At 37.7% G+C, this 17,229-nt stretch overlaps 1 protein-coding gene across 5 annotated transcripts in view; it reads right to left on the bottom strand.

Annotated features, from left to right (window-relative positions):
- The window catches only part of LOC145998986 (mitochondrial thiamine pyrophosphate carrier-like), a 66,003-nt gene that overhangs the window by 13,482 nt on the left and 35,292 nt on the right, over positions 1–17,229 (bottom strand). For 3 of the 5 annotated variants that reach the window (XM_083135835.1, XM_083135837.1, XM_083135836.1), the window contains exons 2-4: positions 14,968–15,104; positions 7,072–7,227; positions 1,257–1,436 (exon numbers count right to left, since the gene is read on the bottom strand). In XM_083135835.1, coding sequence (XP_082991961.1) covers positions 1,257–1,436; positions 7,072–7,227; positions 14,968–15,093 — 462 coding nt within the window. In that variant the 5' untranslated portion in view covers positions 15,094–15,104. The remainder of the gene's footprint in view (positions 1–1,256; positions 1,437–7,071; positions 7,228–14,967; positions 15,105–17,229) is intronic. The other 2 variants (XM_083135840.1, XM_083135839.1) reach the window with 2 other exon arrangements.

The following is a 17,229-nucleotide window of genomic DNA, read 5'->3' as shown; positions in this document are numbered from 1 at the left end:
AAGAAGAATAAGGGAGCAATCATGCCCCTCAAGGATTATTTGCAATTTTATATTGGTACTTTATGAATATCAACCCGGCCCCTACATTTCAACATTTTTACCATTTTTGTAATAAATGATGTCTAAGATAAAAAGAGCTTCTGGAGGGGGGGGGGGAGAGGGATTCAAAACGTACCCAGGGGCAAAATGGAACCACCATATTTAAGGAGCAAGAGGACTCACCAAAATCAAACCTCCCATAAGAAAATTAATATATATGCAATTAATTTTATCCTGAGGCTTACAGCTAATATAAAATTCTGACACCAAAACTGTTCACTTCGTAACTATACTTACACTGAATATGTATTGTACGCGAAGGATGAGCAGACTTTAACACAATTTTAAAATTAAATTGCAAGTCCTCAGCACTCAACTGGTTTCCATAATGTTATCATACTTATGTTGCAAGAATTAAACAACACAACTCAACTTCCTAAATATTATTTCACTTTAAATCATTAGATACAAACTCATATGCGATTTTTGACACAAGACATTTAAGTCAATCTTCTTACATATAACAAAGACGAATCGAAATCAACAACTTAAAACAAATATCGACATTCATACAGCATTCTTAATCTGAATGGTTCTCTGTTAATTTTATAAACTTGTGTACAACAGAAATAAGGTAAATATTACTTATTTGTGAATGTAGAAGACAGTCACAACTTCAGACATTTTCCATAAGATTTCTGTATGGCCCTTTGTAATGTAGGTTCAAAGAAAAAAAAAACTTATTTGAAGTAGCGTGGCGCCAGCTGCTCGCACGCTTCACCTTGGCAGGGAACTATGGCTTTCAACGGCTACTCAAGTACACCGTGGTGGTGGTTTTAACATGTTTTTTTGAGAGTTTTAAGGGTTTTTAACAAAGGTAGTTTTAATTCTGTATATGTGGAGCACTATGCAGTGTTTTTAACCCAAACCTTTCACCTAGTATCCTCGCATGACACTTCTCCGACGTGGCTTCATGTTCCGAGCCTAAAATACGACCACCTGAAGAAGGAAGCAGTAAAACTTTACGAAACGTAGTTTACAACGAATACATACTCACTTACGTAAGTAGACAAAATTCATTACTCTAACGTATTTTTGTTTATAGATAGTGAGTAACACGCACGTAACCAATATGCATTTGAAGTATTAGCATGGCTCCTTGATATGACACATCTACCAAGCCAAACCTTGACCTTGAGTAAGTGATCCTCACCAACCTTGGGTTCTCCCTGTGCTACGAGACGTGTCCTCACAACATCAAAAGGAAATGAACCAATGGTTGCCACAGTACCAGCAAGCGCTCCGCAAACAAAATGAACGGCAGGCTTGTGCTTCTCTTTTTGGAAGCCAGGAAACAGGTGCCAAGCATACTGAGTCATCGTCTCAAATGAGACAAACTGAAAAGTATTCACATAATTAGTGGACATTATCCAAAGTACCTTATTTTTATATGCATACAGTTTCTTTCCTTTTATCATAATGTAAATGGCCAGAAATTTCTAGTTTTTTCTCCCAAGGGTTGAAAAAAAAGAATTTCAAACCGTTCATCAATTGCATTCCCACTACATTTTCAACTCTATATGCAGATTTGAAATATAACTTTGTTATTTAGTGTTGCTTTTCTGCCACATTTGGCTAATTGTGATGATGCAAATGAGTGATGATTAGAACCCGAATTTGTATGAAATTACATATTCTATTCCTTTCTAGATACATAACTTGAACATGAAAATGTCAACGAGTTATATAACTGACATGATTTTGCATAAGTTTTAGGTTACATATTGTTACATATTTGCTAGGATATTTACATATTTTACACATTTGCTAATTTACTTTACATAAAACAACATATTTCGATAATTTTTCTTATCTTGATCCTTTTCCCTATATTTTCGATCTCTGAAACATAATGAAGAAAATTTGTAGCTCATGCTATGTCATATTTTCTAATCAATGAGATGCATAGTGTTTATGGTCACCTAAAATTGACTGCTAAGTACAAAGACAGACAGACGAAAAAAAAGAAAAAACGGAGACTGTTATATATTGGAAGATGCAGGAGTTTCTCCCCCCCCCCAACTTCTGAACAACTTATGTCCTTAAAATAATGTTGGATATGTTCAAATAAAATAAATATCTAGCAGAATTCTTGAAATTGTTTGGATACTTGATTATTATTAATATTATATATTCTTTGATACTACATATCCTTTTGATAATACATATTTAGGTACATATTTTATCAATTATTGTTACATATTTATACACATATTTTCTACTTTGATATTACATAAAAATCCGGGGTAGTGATGATTGTATAAAACTGATGAAGGAGACTCATAAAAAACACCCATGTACCAGCTAGGACTCGAAGCTGGGAACTTCGGTGGTGAGATCGACCACTTAATACACTTGACCACCAAGACAGCTTGAAATATTAATGAACTAAATATAATTGTAGGGCAAGAAGTTAAGACATGACATGAAAAAGAAAGAATGAGAGATAAGGGTATGCAGATATTCATTAAGCATGCATACTGGCGAGTGAGAGACCACAGAAAAAGAGATGGGGAAGGGAGAGGGGAATGAGTGGGGGTGGGGCAGAAAAATAAAGAGGCATGCTAAGAACATGAAATAAATCTTAAGTTATAATCATTACTGGACCTGATTATTTTCATTGGGGATGGACTGATATGAAATTTTTGGTGATACTGATAAACAACAGATAGAAAATTTACCTACCAGTAACTAATATTCCACCAATCTAATGTAAAATTGCAAATGTTCCTTGAAGAACCTGAATGGTTCAATAACCTCCTTGATTAATATTTATAATAAAATGATGACAGTATGTTATGACCTTGAAGAAAAGTACTGCTTATTTTGATAGATATTTCACAAAACAATGACATATGAAATAAGTAAGTGCATGTGTACATATGGATAACAGCAAAATGGCAGAATTTTGAACTAAATTGAAAGTTATTTATAGACAGATCAATAACTACATCAGCTGATACCTACAGATTACTTATTGATCGGTCCCATGCCTAATTTTCACACAAACACTCGACAAATTAAGGGATCATGCACAATTCTTCAATGAAAATGTTTTCAAATATGCATTCAGCTGCGATTTAGTTCCTTGCATAAAAACTGATTTCTTCAAGTTAAAAGATATAAAACAAATTTGTCAAGAGATTACATTAAATTCCTCAAGCTTCTAATTTTCATCCTAATTCATTTTATACTGTACACATTTTTAATACATATTTTACCCTTTGAAGAGAAAAGTATCATCTACACATAAAAAGCCACTTTTACTTGTTACGTAAAACAATGAAAGTTACGCCTAAGTTACAGACTGAACATTTTTTTTTTGACATTATATTGTAAGAACTTTGAAATATAGACATTTTCATAAAATTACATGCACTTAATTATACTTAATAGCATAAGTAACAACAAGCATCTACTAATATTAGTTTGTAAATTCTGGCATTTCAAAACATCAATAGTTGCAATATTCTGCTTGGACTATATACACTAAGAAACAGCTGGATAAATTTTCCATTTTGACCTAAATAAATTAAAATTTCATGTACTTCAAACTATATCTGTACGGTAAATTATGAATCAAAAATCATCATTTATCCTAATTGTCATGACCACTACGGAGGATTAGGAACAAAAAAACACAAACTATAGTGCAGAAAAAATACTTGATCATATATTTTTCTGAATTTCAATGACAGTATGTGATAGTGACTTTGTATAACAGTGGTATAAGATGAAATATACCGTACATTTAAAGGACAGAAAATTCCTCTTACAGAGCAGTCAGGGGTTTAAAAAAAAATAGTCATTCTCATTGTTCTGAGATGAAGAGGTGAAAAAAAAATTGTGAACTAGAACAATACGCTTGCAGAACAATACATAACAGGGATGAAAAATTTATATCTCCCTAGGGATACTGATCGTTAGCAAGGGACCTGTTTCAAAATTAAACAACAGAGTGATCATAGCTTAAGTGCTGATGCAGACACAATAATAAACAGGAAACAAAAACAACCTATTTAGGATTATTACTAAATGAAGGCCTTCTTTTAAGGAACACATCAAAAAGTTAGCACATAAGGGAAACACGCATCTTGGACAGCTGTACCCATTGTTTGAAAATACCACATTAACAACTAGAAACAGAATGGCGCAACAATGCTGACTTGATCTGGCAGCACAGCACTTCTTCAAACCAAATACTGCTACAAAGCGTGCAAAATAAAGCACTGCGAATAATATCTGACACTGATCGATTTGTTCCCAACATGCAAATTCATGAACCAAGAAACGTTGTATGACTGCATGCAACACAAAAGGATAAAGTTTTGGGTGAAACAGCCACATCAGATCAACCCAACCATCAGTAACATCCGTCAAAGGGATCCTAGAAGACAGATTTATAAAATGCCGAGTCTAGATTAACTTTAAAATAAAAATACACAAAGCAGCAAGTCGCAGAGGATAATACATACTGCAACTGGCTTAATGGAACTCAAGTCACGCAGCGTCTTAGATGGACAGTATTCAGGTGGGTGACCGTCGCAATATCAGGTTCAATGTACAAGAAATACATTAAGTAAACCACTTAGGACAAGGGCAGAATAAATACAAAGGCAATTACATGTATATGTAATAGAATAGAAATGATCAGGTCTACCTTAGCATAATTCTAGTATAATGTAACTCCTACAATGTAATACAATGTTAAATGCCCTAGTAGAATGACAGTGCGAAAGGGCAAAATGTCAAATCAAAGCAAAAGAAGACAGGGAAAAAAGGGCCACAAATAATTAAACTAGAAGGCAGGAAAAAATAGTTTCATCTTCTTCTTCTTCATCTTTTTCCTCTCTTGCTACTATTTCTTGTTTCTACTACAGCTAGAACTATCTCACCAAACGTCTGTGTGACTATACAGGGTGACTGGTAATTAGATGTAATCCCTGAAAGGGGTTGAAGTAGAGATAATTTGCAGTAAATTTGACCATATGATAGCCCGTCCGAAAATTAGTCGTTTTCGAGATAATCGAATTTCTATTGTTTTTTTTAAAAAATTACAATTTTCCACATAAAAAGATGAATTGAGAAAAAACTGCTCATTGTATGGAACTTATTTCAGCGTTTTCTGAGAGCTAACAAATAAGTGGTTCGTTGAAAAAAAAAGTTTTTCCCAAATAACAATCACTTGTACGTAACGGGTGGGTCTAAACTTACAAGTGATGATAAAAAAATGCACTCTTAGTTTACTTGGCAACGTATTAATAACAAAAATGGTATGACCCGAAGCGTACAAATTACTTAAATTACTTCCTTGTGTCATCTGCTATCCAACAAGGTACAAATGATGCTAACATTCACATTTGTGTACAAGAAATAATACTTCATTCATCTTCATGTGAATGGAATCAATGAACAATACAATTAAAGAACATTACACGTCTTGCTCAAAGTGGGCACCTCTGTTACGAATGCAGGCACGCAGGTTTTTACGGACATTTGTTCTCTTAACTCGTGATGTGATGGTGTCCTTGACGTGTTTACCAGCTATTAAGATCCTCTCCCTGAGTTCATCTTGCAGGTTTACCGGTGTCTTGTAAACTAAGTCTTTCATGTAGCTTCAAATGTAAAAGTCGCAAGACCACAAATCGGGGGATCGAGCCAGCCAGGGAATCGGGCCGCCTCGGCCAATCCATTTCTTTGGGCAATTTTCATCCAGCCACTGTCGCACCCAGGCAGAAGTATGGATGGGCATCATCAACAATCATTTGATCGAGCCATTTTCCTGCCCCAAATCTTAAATGGCTTCACTTATGAACATTTTTTGAGGAACGGGATGGCAATATTGTTGGAGGATGTGCCTCTAGCTACAAGACGTGACATGATTTATCAGCATGATGACTGCCCAGCTCGATCCCCGATCGATTTGATGCCTTGCGACTTTTACATTTGGAGCCACATGACAAGACACCGGTAAACTCGCAAGAAGAGCTCAGGGAGACGATCTTAACGGCTGGTCAACACATCAAGGACACCATCACATCACGAGTTAAGAGACCAAATGTCCGTAAAAACCTGCATGCCTGCATTTGTAACGGAGGTGCCCACTTTGAGCAAGATGTGTAATGTTCTTTAATTGTATTGTTCATTGATTCCATTCACATGAAGATGAATGAAGTATTATTTCTTGTACACAAATGTGAATGTTAGCAACATTTGTACCTTGTTGGATAGCAGATGACACAAGGAAGTAATTTAAGTAATTTGTACGCTTCGGGTCATACCATTTTTGTTATTAATACGTTGCCAAGTAAACTAAGAGTGCATTTTTTTATCATCACTTGTAAGTTTAGACCCACCCGTTACTTACAAGTGATTGTTATTTGGGTAAAACTTTTTTTTCAACGAACCACTTATTTGTTAGCTCTCAGAAAACGCTGAAATAAGTTCCATACAATGAGCAGTTTTTCTCAATTCATGTTTTTATGTGGAAAATTGTAATTTTTAAAAAAAACAATAGAAATTCGATTGTCTCGAAAACTACTAATTTTCGGACGGCGTATCATATGGTCAAATTTATTGCAAATTGTCTCTACTTCAACCCCTTTCAGGGAATACATCTAATTACCAGTCACCCTGTGTACACCACAGTAAATCGAATATAGTTGAAACAAACATAAAGCATATATGTACGCGCCTTCTGCACTACAGCAGCACAACGCGGAGGGCGTATACTGAAAAAAAAAAAAAAAAAAACCCCTACACTTTCCAGTAGCGACTTGTTCAACAAATTCCACACTTAAGGGGTTGTTAAGATTCTCCAGAGCATCTCAGATCCATGTATGAATCAAAGATTTGACTGTGTATTAAAAATTATTAAAACACAGGTAGCAGAGTGCATGCAAACACCCAGCCATACTGTACTAGAACTGCAGCAAGAAATTAGTAATTTCAGGAAATACATATTTCCCTCACCTGGGTCATTCCGTAAACGACAGAAAGTATTTGTGCTGGAACATGGCCTTTCCAGAGAGCTCTGATACCCTCTTCCAGCACAATCCGCCCTGCTGCTTGCGTCACTCCCAGGTACTTGGAATTCAGAGAAGTTTTGTTTACAGGTTCCACCTGGAGCTGGAAGCAAAGTAGTGGGGGGGCATGAAGACATGCAAATCGACAAATCATAAAATTAACACCGTTATTGATTTGAACGTTCATTCATTTCACGGAATAATTTTTATATTATTGTCTTGAGCACTATGCTAATATATGCATTGCTCCCCAATATGGCTACACCATGCAGAATTGAATAGGTACTTACACTTTGGAATTCTTCCTAAATGCACAGCAATGAAATTAGGTGGGTGGCAGAAGTTTGCGCTGTTGTCACGTCGGAGCACAACCCCATGTGTTCGGAGGTTTAAAAGAATGAAATATCTCATTGTAAAGTTGGTCTTTGTAATCCATGTGATACAAACTGACAATACTTGCTCGAAAGGTCAGGGATGACACAAAAGTGCCCCGGAGACAGGTCGGTCTGATGCTCGAACTAGGCAACGCAGCCCGGAACCAGAAACTTTTGTCCTGCTCTCGCCTTGCTTTTCCCATATGTGGCACCAGTACAATTCTGCCCATCCACCTATCTTCATGGCCATGCGTTTAGTAATCAGAAGAGTTGCCAGGTGGTCAAGATGAAAATACGAGGCACCTGGCAACCCTGCCCATGTGTGACTAAGTAAATGCTTTAGAATTCAACACAGTTTTAATTAAGTGGCAAAACCAAAGTGCATAGCCTCAATAAACATTTCTAATACAATTCATCTTCTGAACAGTTCTTTCATGTGAAAAAAAAAATCTACCAATAAATGTTGTAGATAAAGAAGATACTTTGTGCTCCATTCCTCGAGCATGTTGGATTGCATCACTGCAACAGCCACATGCTAACAAAATTCTTCGTACGAGTATTTGGAAACTGCTTCACATTTATTACGACTATTCTTCAATCACAGGTGAAGAAAATCTTCTTTCTCCAACCATGACATATGAAATATTACATTTAGTCTTCTTTGTATCAGAAGACTCTACATTTACCACTTATCATGTAACATGTTGATCAGAACATACAGTAGTACCCATGCACAACAAATAGTGTGCAGAAGTCACAAAATGCGAAACTGAGATTAACCCTGCATTAGGTACATCATTTTCTGTAACATACATAGGCACATGGTGCACACTTGTCTCCTAACACTTTAACTATCTTTAAGGTATGAAATACCTTACATACATTGTGAATTATACTGTGCAGGAATTCTGAATGATCTTTCTTTGTCTTTCTTCGAAGATCAATCAACTACAACTTTCTGCTTTAATTTCTAAATGATGTAATATTATGTAGTTAACATCAGTCACATGCTTGGAAGACAGTCACCCCCCACATGCCTAAATAAGTAACAACCGAAGCAGTGTCATGTTCACTTTCGGTCACTTTCACGTACACTTTCGTCAGTCCACTTCCTCAGCAACCCACTTCCGTGTAGCATCTGAATCTGCTGTGTGCTCCATTTTTCTTGTTACATATTTAGTCCCCTAACGATGCACCTGACTAACTTTATAATATCACGTGACTTAGAAGTGCAACAGAAGAACACAGCTGAGCTTAGAACAAAGATAAAGAAAGAATGTTCAGCTGCGCAAAAGCACCCATGTGCAGTATAGTTCACAGTGTTGCAATCTTACAATGAATATCGATGGGGGACACATGTACTCCACCTGCCTAACGGAGGGTTAACCCTAGCTTACCAGAGGGGAGGAAGGGGACTGCCAGGCCCACTATCTTTTGTTTTTCGATTTTTCAACTAGGAACATTTTTATAAAAAATTGAAAATAAGTTAAATTGTTTTCTAGGACATTACCAATATTTCTGTATTACTTTTCTTCATGGATGGATCTATCAGTACCTTTGAGATGTGTGTTCTGACATGCAAGTGACAGTGAACAATTGGTTCTTGTTCTTGCGAGCCTCAGCTACTGGACAGGTCACAGGTGATAGTGAAACCTCCCTCAGATATGAGGTGGAGCTGCGAATAAGGGGAAACCCAAATAAGCAGTTCCGGACCGAGGTGGCAAGGCTATCAAGATGTGGAGGGTGTCCAGTGGCATGGACATACTCAGCAAATACCACAGATACTCATCGACAGCCTTGTGACATGGCGAATACACATCGCCATAAAAGTGTTTGCCCCCACTGCCTTGTGGGCCTGGAGGGATCCAGAAAGGCTAAGGGAGTTGGAACCCTCACAGAAAACAAGGGTGTACCTGAGAACCCACAGGCGGAAGCACCACCACCCAGGTGTAGGCTGTGACAGGCCCGATTAGCCGACAGGCGAAAACAAAAAAATCGAGTTAAGAAAAAAGCAAGCTGGACTGGAAATTGGAGATGACACGGGCTACGAATAGGGACATTGAATATTGGAACACTGACAGGAAGAACTGAAGAAATTGTAGATTTAATGGAGAGAAGAGGGATCGACATCTTTGGAACGAGTGAAATGAAATGGAAAAGGAAGAGGAGAAATGAAATTGAGGAAGGAGTATAAACTGTACTGGGCAGGAACTGAAGAGGGAAGACAAAGTGGGGTTGGATTTGTAGTCAGAAGTGGAATAAGTGAGGAAGTAGAAAGGGTAAATGACAGAATTATAAAACTAAAAACTAATGTAAGAGGGAAATTAATAGAAATAATTCAAGTGTATGCCCCACAAACAGGATGAACAAGGGAGGAGAAAGAAGAATTTGAAGAAGACTTGGAAGAACACGTAGGAAAGGAATGGCAAATTGTTATGGGTGATTTTAATGCACAAGTGGGAAGAGACAGGAAAGGGTATACGGAAGTACTTGGAGCAGATGGTTCGGGATAGAGGAATAAGGAGGGAAGGAGGATACTGGACTTTTGTAAGAGAAAGGGACTGTTAGTAGGTAATAGCTGGTTTAAGAAGAAATATGACAGTCATAAGATTACAAGATACAGTTGGAATCATGAACAAAAGTCTGTAATAGATTATATACTGGTAAACAAGGAAGTAAAGAAGATAATGACAACATTAAAAGTAATACCCAGTGAGAACTTAAGACAGTGACCAGAGGCTACTAGTAGATGTGAGGAGATGGAAAATAAAAGATAGAAGGGAGGAACAAGAGAGAAGGATAAGATGATATAAGAGAAATATCAAGAAATATTGTGAACAAAAGTGCCAAGAGATGAACCCAAAGGAGAAGAAACAGAATGGACAAGATTTAAAACAGAATTAGTAGAGGCAGCTGAAAAGGTATGTGGAAGGACAAGTAAGAAAAGAAAGAAACACCATGGTGGAATGAAAGAACTAGAGAGACAATAAAAAACAAAAATGATGCATTTAGAAAATGGTTTAAAGTTAAATCACAAAATGCATGAAAAGAGTATGTGAAAAAGAAGAAAGAGGCAAAAACAGTAGTAAAGGAGAAAGTGGATAGAAGAATGAGCCAAAGTGCTAGAAGAAGATGTAGATGAGAACAAGAAAGTATTGTATCGATTAGTGAGAGAGGAGAAGAGAAAGAGGAGACAGCTGAAAGCTAAGGGATGAAAGGGGAAACATTGTAGAAGAGGATGAAGAAATAAGGAGAATGTGGAGAAATCATTTTGAGAAATTGCTTAAACGTGAATAAAGGAAATGAACGTGAAGAAGTGACGGAAAAAGAAAACAGGAAGGAAAAAAATGAATCTCACATGGAAAGAAGTGGAGGAAGCACTGAAGAGAATAAAGAGAGGTAGAGCACCTAGCAGGAGTGATTGGTATGCAGTGGCTGTACAGTGTGGCAAGAGAGAGAAGTGCCAAGACAAATGGACTAATATTTCCCATATTCAAGAAGGGGGACAGAAAGGAATGTAACAACTATAGAGGAATAACACTAATGTGCCACTCAGCAAAGGTGTATGAGAAAATATTAGAGAAGAGAATAAGGGAAGTAACAGAGCTGAACATGAGAGAGGAACAGTATGGATTTAGAAGAGGTAGATCAACAGTAGACCTGATATTCACCATTAGGCAAATGCAGGAAAGGCACTACGAGTATGGAAATGATTTGATTATGGGATTCTTAGATATTGAAAAGGCATACGATAGCATGGACAGAAAAAAGATTTAGAAGGCTCTAAGAGAGAAAAGAGTCGAGGAATAGATAGTGTACAGAGTGCCGAGCACATACAAGGCCAACGAGAGCTGTGTGAAGACACCAGTGGGAAGAATGGAGTGGTTCAGTATAAGTAATGGACTAAAACATGGAAGTGCTCTTTCCCCACTGCTCTTCATAATTACAATGGGTGCAATTAACGAAGAGGTGGGGAAGAAGATAGGAGAGGAGGAGATGAAGGGCCTGTTGTTTGCTGATGACGTAGTAATATGGGGGAACAGGGAAGAAGAAGTACAGAGACAGCTTGATAGTTGGAATGAGGAAATCAGAAGATCAGGAATGAAATTCAGTGCAGAAATGAGCGAGGTGCTAATAACAACAAGAAACAGAGCCAGAAATGAACCAAGAATAAAGATGGACACGGAAGAGTTGAGGATAGTGGAGAGCTTCAAATATCTAGAAATCATAATTGAGAGAAGTGGAAGAATATATGTGGAGGACTATATCAAAGCATTCGAAGATTAATATGGAACAGGGATGTACCTATGAAATGCAAGAAGGTAATATATAGCACATACTATGTGCCGATAATTATGTATGGAGCAGGGACTTGGACAATGGCAGAGAGAGGCAAAAGAAAGATGCAGGCAGTGGAGATGAAATTTTTAAGGAGTATATTGGGGAAGACTAGAAGGGATAGAAGAATAAGGAATGAGGAGATCCGACAGACAGTGGGGGTGGTGAAGCTTCAGGACAAGATAGATTAGGCACAGATGAGTGAGATGGTTCGGACACAGAAGAGGATGGATGCAGAAAGACTACCTGTAAGAGCTTACCATGCTCAAGGAGTGGGAATAAGGCCAAAGGGGAGACGAAGATGTCGGTGGAATGAGCAGATAGTGAAGAGTGTTAGGAGAAGAGGACAAGACTGGAATACCATGGAAAGAGAGGAGTGGTGGAAGACCAGGAAAAAATGGAGAGGCTTGACTTCTAGGCCGACCCAGCCAGAGGCAGGAAACAGCAAAGGATGATGATGAATTACTATTTAACTGCAAATATATTAACAATAATTCATTGATTAATATGTTTTTTTTTTAAAGTTTTGGAGAATGATAACTAAATGTGTGTAAAACTCATGCTGCAGCAATTGGTTCTTTCTTTTTTATTAATGATGTCAATTTTAGTTATTATCTAACTTCACCTGTATAAACAACAAAGGAAGCAGTGATTGAATAACAAAATGTTTCTTAAATTTTAGGAACAAAAATGAGTGGGCCTCTATGGTCCACCCCTCAGGCAAGTAAGTTTCTTGCATGGCACGGGAAAGGTATGGTTATTATCTGTCCCACAATGAACCATCATGCATTGTGATGATCTGGGTGTTCAGAACATAGATATAACCGGAAAAAATATAATTTGAGACATGGAACAAATGGCATCCCAGGAAAGATTATCAGAGGATGAGGGACATATTACTTCAATAAGGGACTGTCCCTTAAAATCCAGGATGCCTAGTAAATCCTAGCAGTCAGTCACATCCAAAGATTTGTAATGTGTGACTAAATATTCAGCGTAACTTATTTCTGTGGTGGAGAGGTTAGGAAAGCATGCTATGAAGCCAGAGATCACGAGTTTGAATCCCGGCCAGGGCAAGGGTGTTCTCAGTGAGTGTCCCTTCACCAATTTCATCATATCATCACTCATCCTCTTCATTGCAATTAGCCAAAAGTGGCAGAAAAGTGATGCTAAATAACAAAAATCAAATCCAATCGAACATTCAGTGTGCATTGAAAAGCAAATGTGTGATGTTTGCAACATTGGCAACAATTAAGTGGAGAGCTCGAGACTGTAAGTATCTATTTAAGTCCCTGTTAATGGTTGCATGCAGATTCAAATATGACAAAAAATGTAAAGAGATGATGCAATTTTAATAGGAGCTACAAAAAGCATTCACTTTCTTCAAGTGTGTGAATTTTGTTAGTATGCTGACTAAGTAAATATCTGGTATTTCTAAATCCAGAGGTTCGTTGCTACACAAACACAAGCATTCCATCTGTATCTATCGCAGGCAAAAACCAATCCAAAACTTGACCTTCCTTATGACATTCTTTCAAGTCCATCTTAATACACCATGTTTCAGAAGTCCTTCTGGGATTGTGAAGTTGTGACCTTGCAGTAGCAAACCCATATACAAGTTTGTTTCGTGGAAGATACCGTGGCTTAGTTGCCTGTTTCTCCACTAGGAGGCAGTAGTATGCAAATATGGCATTTTCAGGTGAATAGAGATTTTTGTGTCTTGCAATTTCCTAAAACGAAGTCAACTTGAAACAAGTATCGTACAGAATCACCAACAGATAAAACAATAAGAGACTGGTAAAGAAAATTAGAGGAAACTGACTCTTGTGAGTAGAAAAATGAACAGGTAGGACAGTGCCATCGCCTGGGACCGTGGACCGCATATGAACTACATTACAGAATTGACATCGGTTGAGTCACCAAGGGAGGACATTTGTGAGGTGGGTTAAAAACTTTGATTTTTACCCTTTCCACTGACATGCTCTCATCCCCGTGAGTTGGTCTCTGAATTCCGGAGGGAATTATGAAAAACCCTGTATTGCCCTTCCATCTCCGTCTTCATCTTCCCAAAGGTTTCCATACGCAGATCTTGTAAACATGTATTTCATTTCATCATTCCGATATTACCACATGACACACCCATCAGTCTTCTTCATTTAATTATTCTAATATTATTAGGAGATGAATACAGACTTTGCTGGTGGTTATTACATAATCATCTCACCTCATGGCCGTATTTAGAGGGGGGTTTCTAGGGTTCAACCCTCCCCCCCCGAAACTTCTGACATGTTGGATTAATAGAAGTTCAGAAACCAAAATCTGTAACAAATTTTCAATTATTTTTTTCAAAGCATCACAAAAATACATGGAGACAATGTTCAAACGATCGAGCTAGAATTTTCATACATTTGGAATTCTGAAACTTGAGTGAAACAGGATTTATTCTCGGAATCGCAGCCCACCCGCGGCCCCTCCATTATCACTTCTGCTGTCATCTTTTCAGTGTTGCTCCTGCATCACAAGGAATATAGACTGAAGATTCCCTTATGATTGTCCCAAAATTCCATTTCCAGCTTTTAAATTCCCTGTCCGATCAAGTCGAAAATCCCCCTTGATAGGAGTGCAAACCTAGGATCTCCAGTTTTGTAGCGCATTACGTTCACGATTGAGGTTACAATCCATGCACCAGGGTAAGTTTTTAAAAAGAATAACTGGTTCCACACTTTTCAAAATTCCAAAAATTTAATTTTAAAGTCAAACAACAAAAGCTGTATGACTAAAATTTCCAACTAACTTTTAAAGATTTTCTCTTGAAGGTATCTAAAGTTTAATGACGAAGTATAATAACTGTGCATTTCAGTACACACTGTATATAATAATAATAAAAACTTGTGCTGGATATTCACTCATCTGCTGGATTGAGTAAGCCCCCTCAAGGATATAACAATAATATAATAATTATTATTATTAGTATTATTATTATGGAATAAAATTGTTTTATTATGAAATTTTAATGATTATTGTACAATTATTGTTATTATTTCTATTATTCAAATTTCTGGCGACGCCCATGGGAACAATTATGGATGAAACCCCCCCGAAATTTTTTCCTGCCTACGGCCCTGTCTCACCTGAAGTCGTATCTTGAGGACATCCAAGGGCTGGCAAAGGAACCTGGTGATCATCCCACTGCTCGCTCCTGCAACTGCATGCTCCCATTGGTTCAGAGATTCCTTGCCAGGATCGAAGCCTACCATCACATTTCAACCTGGGTAATAAATAACCTTGGCTTAGGTTAGATAATAATTCTCTGAATGTTAGTGACAATGGTTCTACATTAGCATGCAATGTTAACTCGACATTATACATTTTTTTTTTTTTTTTTTTTTTTGAACTCTACTTATTCTAACACTACATTTCAAAAGAGAGCCACTTCTCTCATCTTCAGGTCAACTAATTTCTTTTTGCCAGTGGTAGGGATCGAACCTATGATAGACCCGTGATTTACTACAAATCCAGTGTGCTAATTCCACAGCGACTGCTGGAATTCTGTACTAATTATTGCTTCACTTACACTAATTTTAAGGAAAAGGGGCCATATTTGCTTGAATTCTACACTGGGATGACATACAGAATTTTGGATCATTGCTATGAAGGCTGTTTTTTTTTTAATTTTTCTTAGTTTTCAATTGGGCTCATTGTGCAGTACGGTTATGTTCTTCCACTGAATTCTATGGGATTCATTCCATGCATGTTTGAAATATAACAGTACTACAGTATAGTACAATGGATAATGTACAATTAACATTGCATTCTTAGGTTAGGAAAGATATGCGCATGTTATAAACATAGTAGTATGTGGTTTCTAGAGCCTCTATCTCAGTGCCTAAGTAACACCTACCGCAAACCCGTACAGCAGCACACAAACTTCGGAGGTGCAGTAGGAATGATTAAATTAAGAAAGAAACAAACGTTTTCCTTTTGGCATTATAATATATTTTTAACTGAACATATACTTTTATGCCCCTACAACTGCAAATAGAAAATGTTAATCACTAGAAACGTAGAAAGTGAATTACCAGAAGATTACCTCGCAGAAAGGTAGACGACAGGCAAAAAAATGTGTTCGGCAATGCTTTCACAGCTCCCCGCCTGTACTTACAAAAAAACTTTCTTCCACGAACTGACAGAAGATCTTGGTTTGTTTTAAAGTAAAGATTTTGTACCCTGCTTTAGATATTCTAGTAAATCAAGTAAACAATAGATTTTAGGACGTTAGTTGGGCCTCGTGGCTCAGTTGGTAACGCGTCTGACTACCATGCTAAAGGTCCCAGGTTCAATCCCCGGCCGGTTCAAATCCGGGAACTTTTCTAACGATGGAAGCGGCCCCGGCGCCCACCCAGCATCGAATAACATGGGTACCTGGGAGAAACCCTGGGGGGTAAAGGCAGTTAGGGGCATGATGCTGATCACATCACCCCCACTCACGACCGGATCAAGAAAGTGTGGGGCGTTACCCCCACACCCCCTATACGCCTTCATGGCGTGGTGCTAAGCATAGGGGAACACTTTACTTTACTTTTTTTTAGGACGTTAAACAAATCAAAGAAAGCTTAAGCAGCTTCACCTTTTTAGTTTTTAACCCCTTAAGTGGGTGTTTCGATTTTATAAATTGAGTTACAAGCAGGTTACTCGAGCTGTGTTAGGGGTCGCAATGTGTAACGTAAAGCGGGTTGCCCGAGCTAGGTTTGGGCAGGAAAGTTTATTCCAACTTCAGATTGGGTAACGTGAATTGTTCTCAGGTATTGTTGTGTACACCATGCAAAATCCGATGCACAGTTGTTTCTGTAGATGGCAGCACGGTAAATATTAACTGAGCGGGAATAGCTTGCGTTTCTTTCATGTGAGAGATTGGCTGAGCAAATGCAAAGTGGGGACCAAATTCGACTTCTTCTTGAGGATTCCAGTTGTGATGAAAGTTCGGAATTTGAAATTAGTGATTCCGAAGGAGATACGAACTATGATATTTCATCAGAGGAGAGTGGAAGTAAAGAAGTTGAAGGTGAACAACAACAAGAAGAATATGAAGTTTGGACCATTATGCCTCAGTGTCAAAGATCGGAGTTTCCTTTCACAGGTGACTCTGGAATAAAGGTAAACTTTACAAATCCTTCTGATCCATTGATTTTTTTCGGATTTTTTGTAAATGATGAACTGCTGTCTATAATAGAATGTGAGACAAATAGATATGCAGAACAGTTCATTGCAGTGTATACAGAAAAGTTGAAAAAACGCTCTCGTGTGAACATGTGGAAACCAACAAACAAAGATGAACTCATGGTTTTGTTTGGATTGTTGTATGCTCAGGGGTTGGTAGTGAAGCCAGATCAGAA

This window comes from Lepisma saccharinum, chromosome 14 (genome assembly GCF_977018435.1).
Source record: "Lepisma saccharinum chromosome 14, izLepSacc3.1, whole genome shotgun sequence".
Classification (NCBI taxonomy): Eukaryota; Metazoa; Arthropoda; class Insecta; order Zygentoma; family Lepismatidae; genus Lepisma; species Lepisma saccharinum.
The sequence above is the reverse complement of the archived record's forward strand: the minus strand, read 5'-3'. Positions and strand labels throughout refer to the sequence as shown.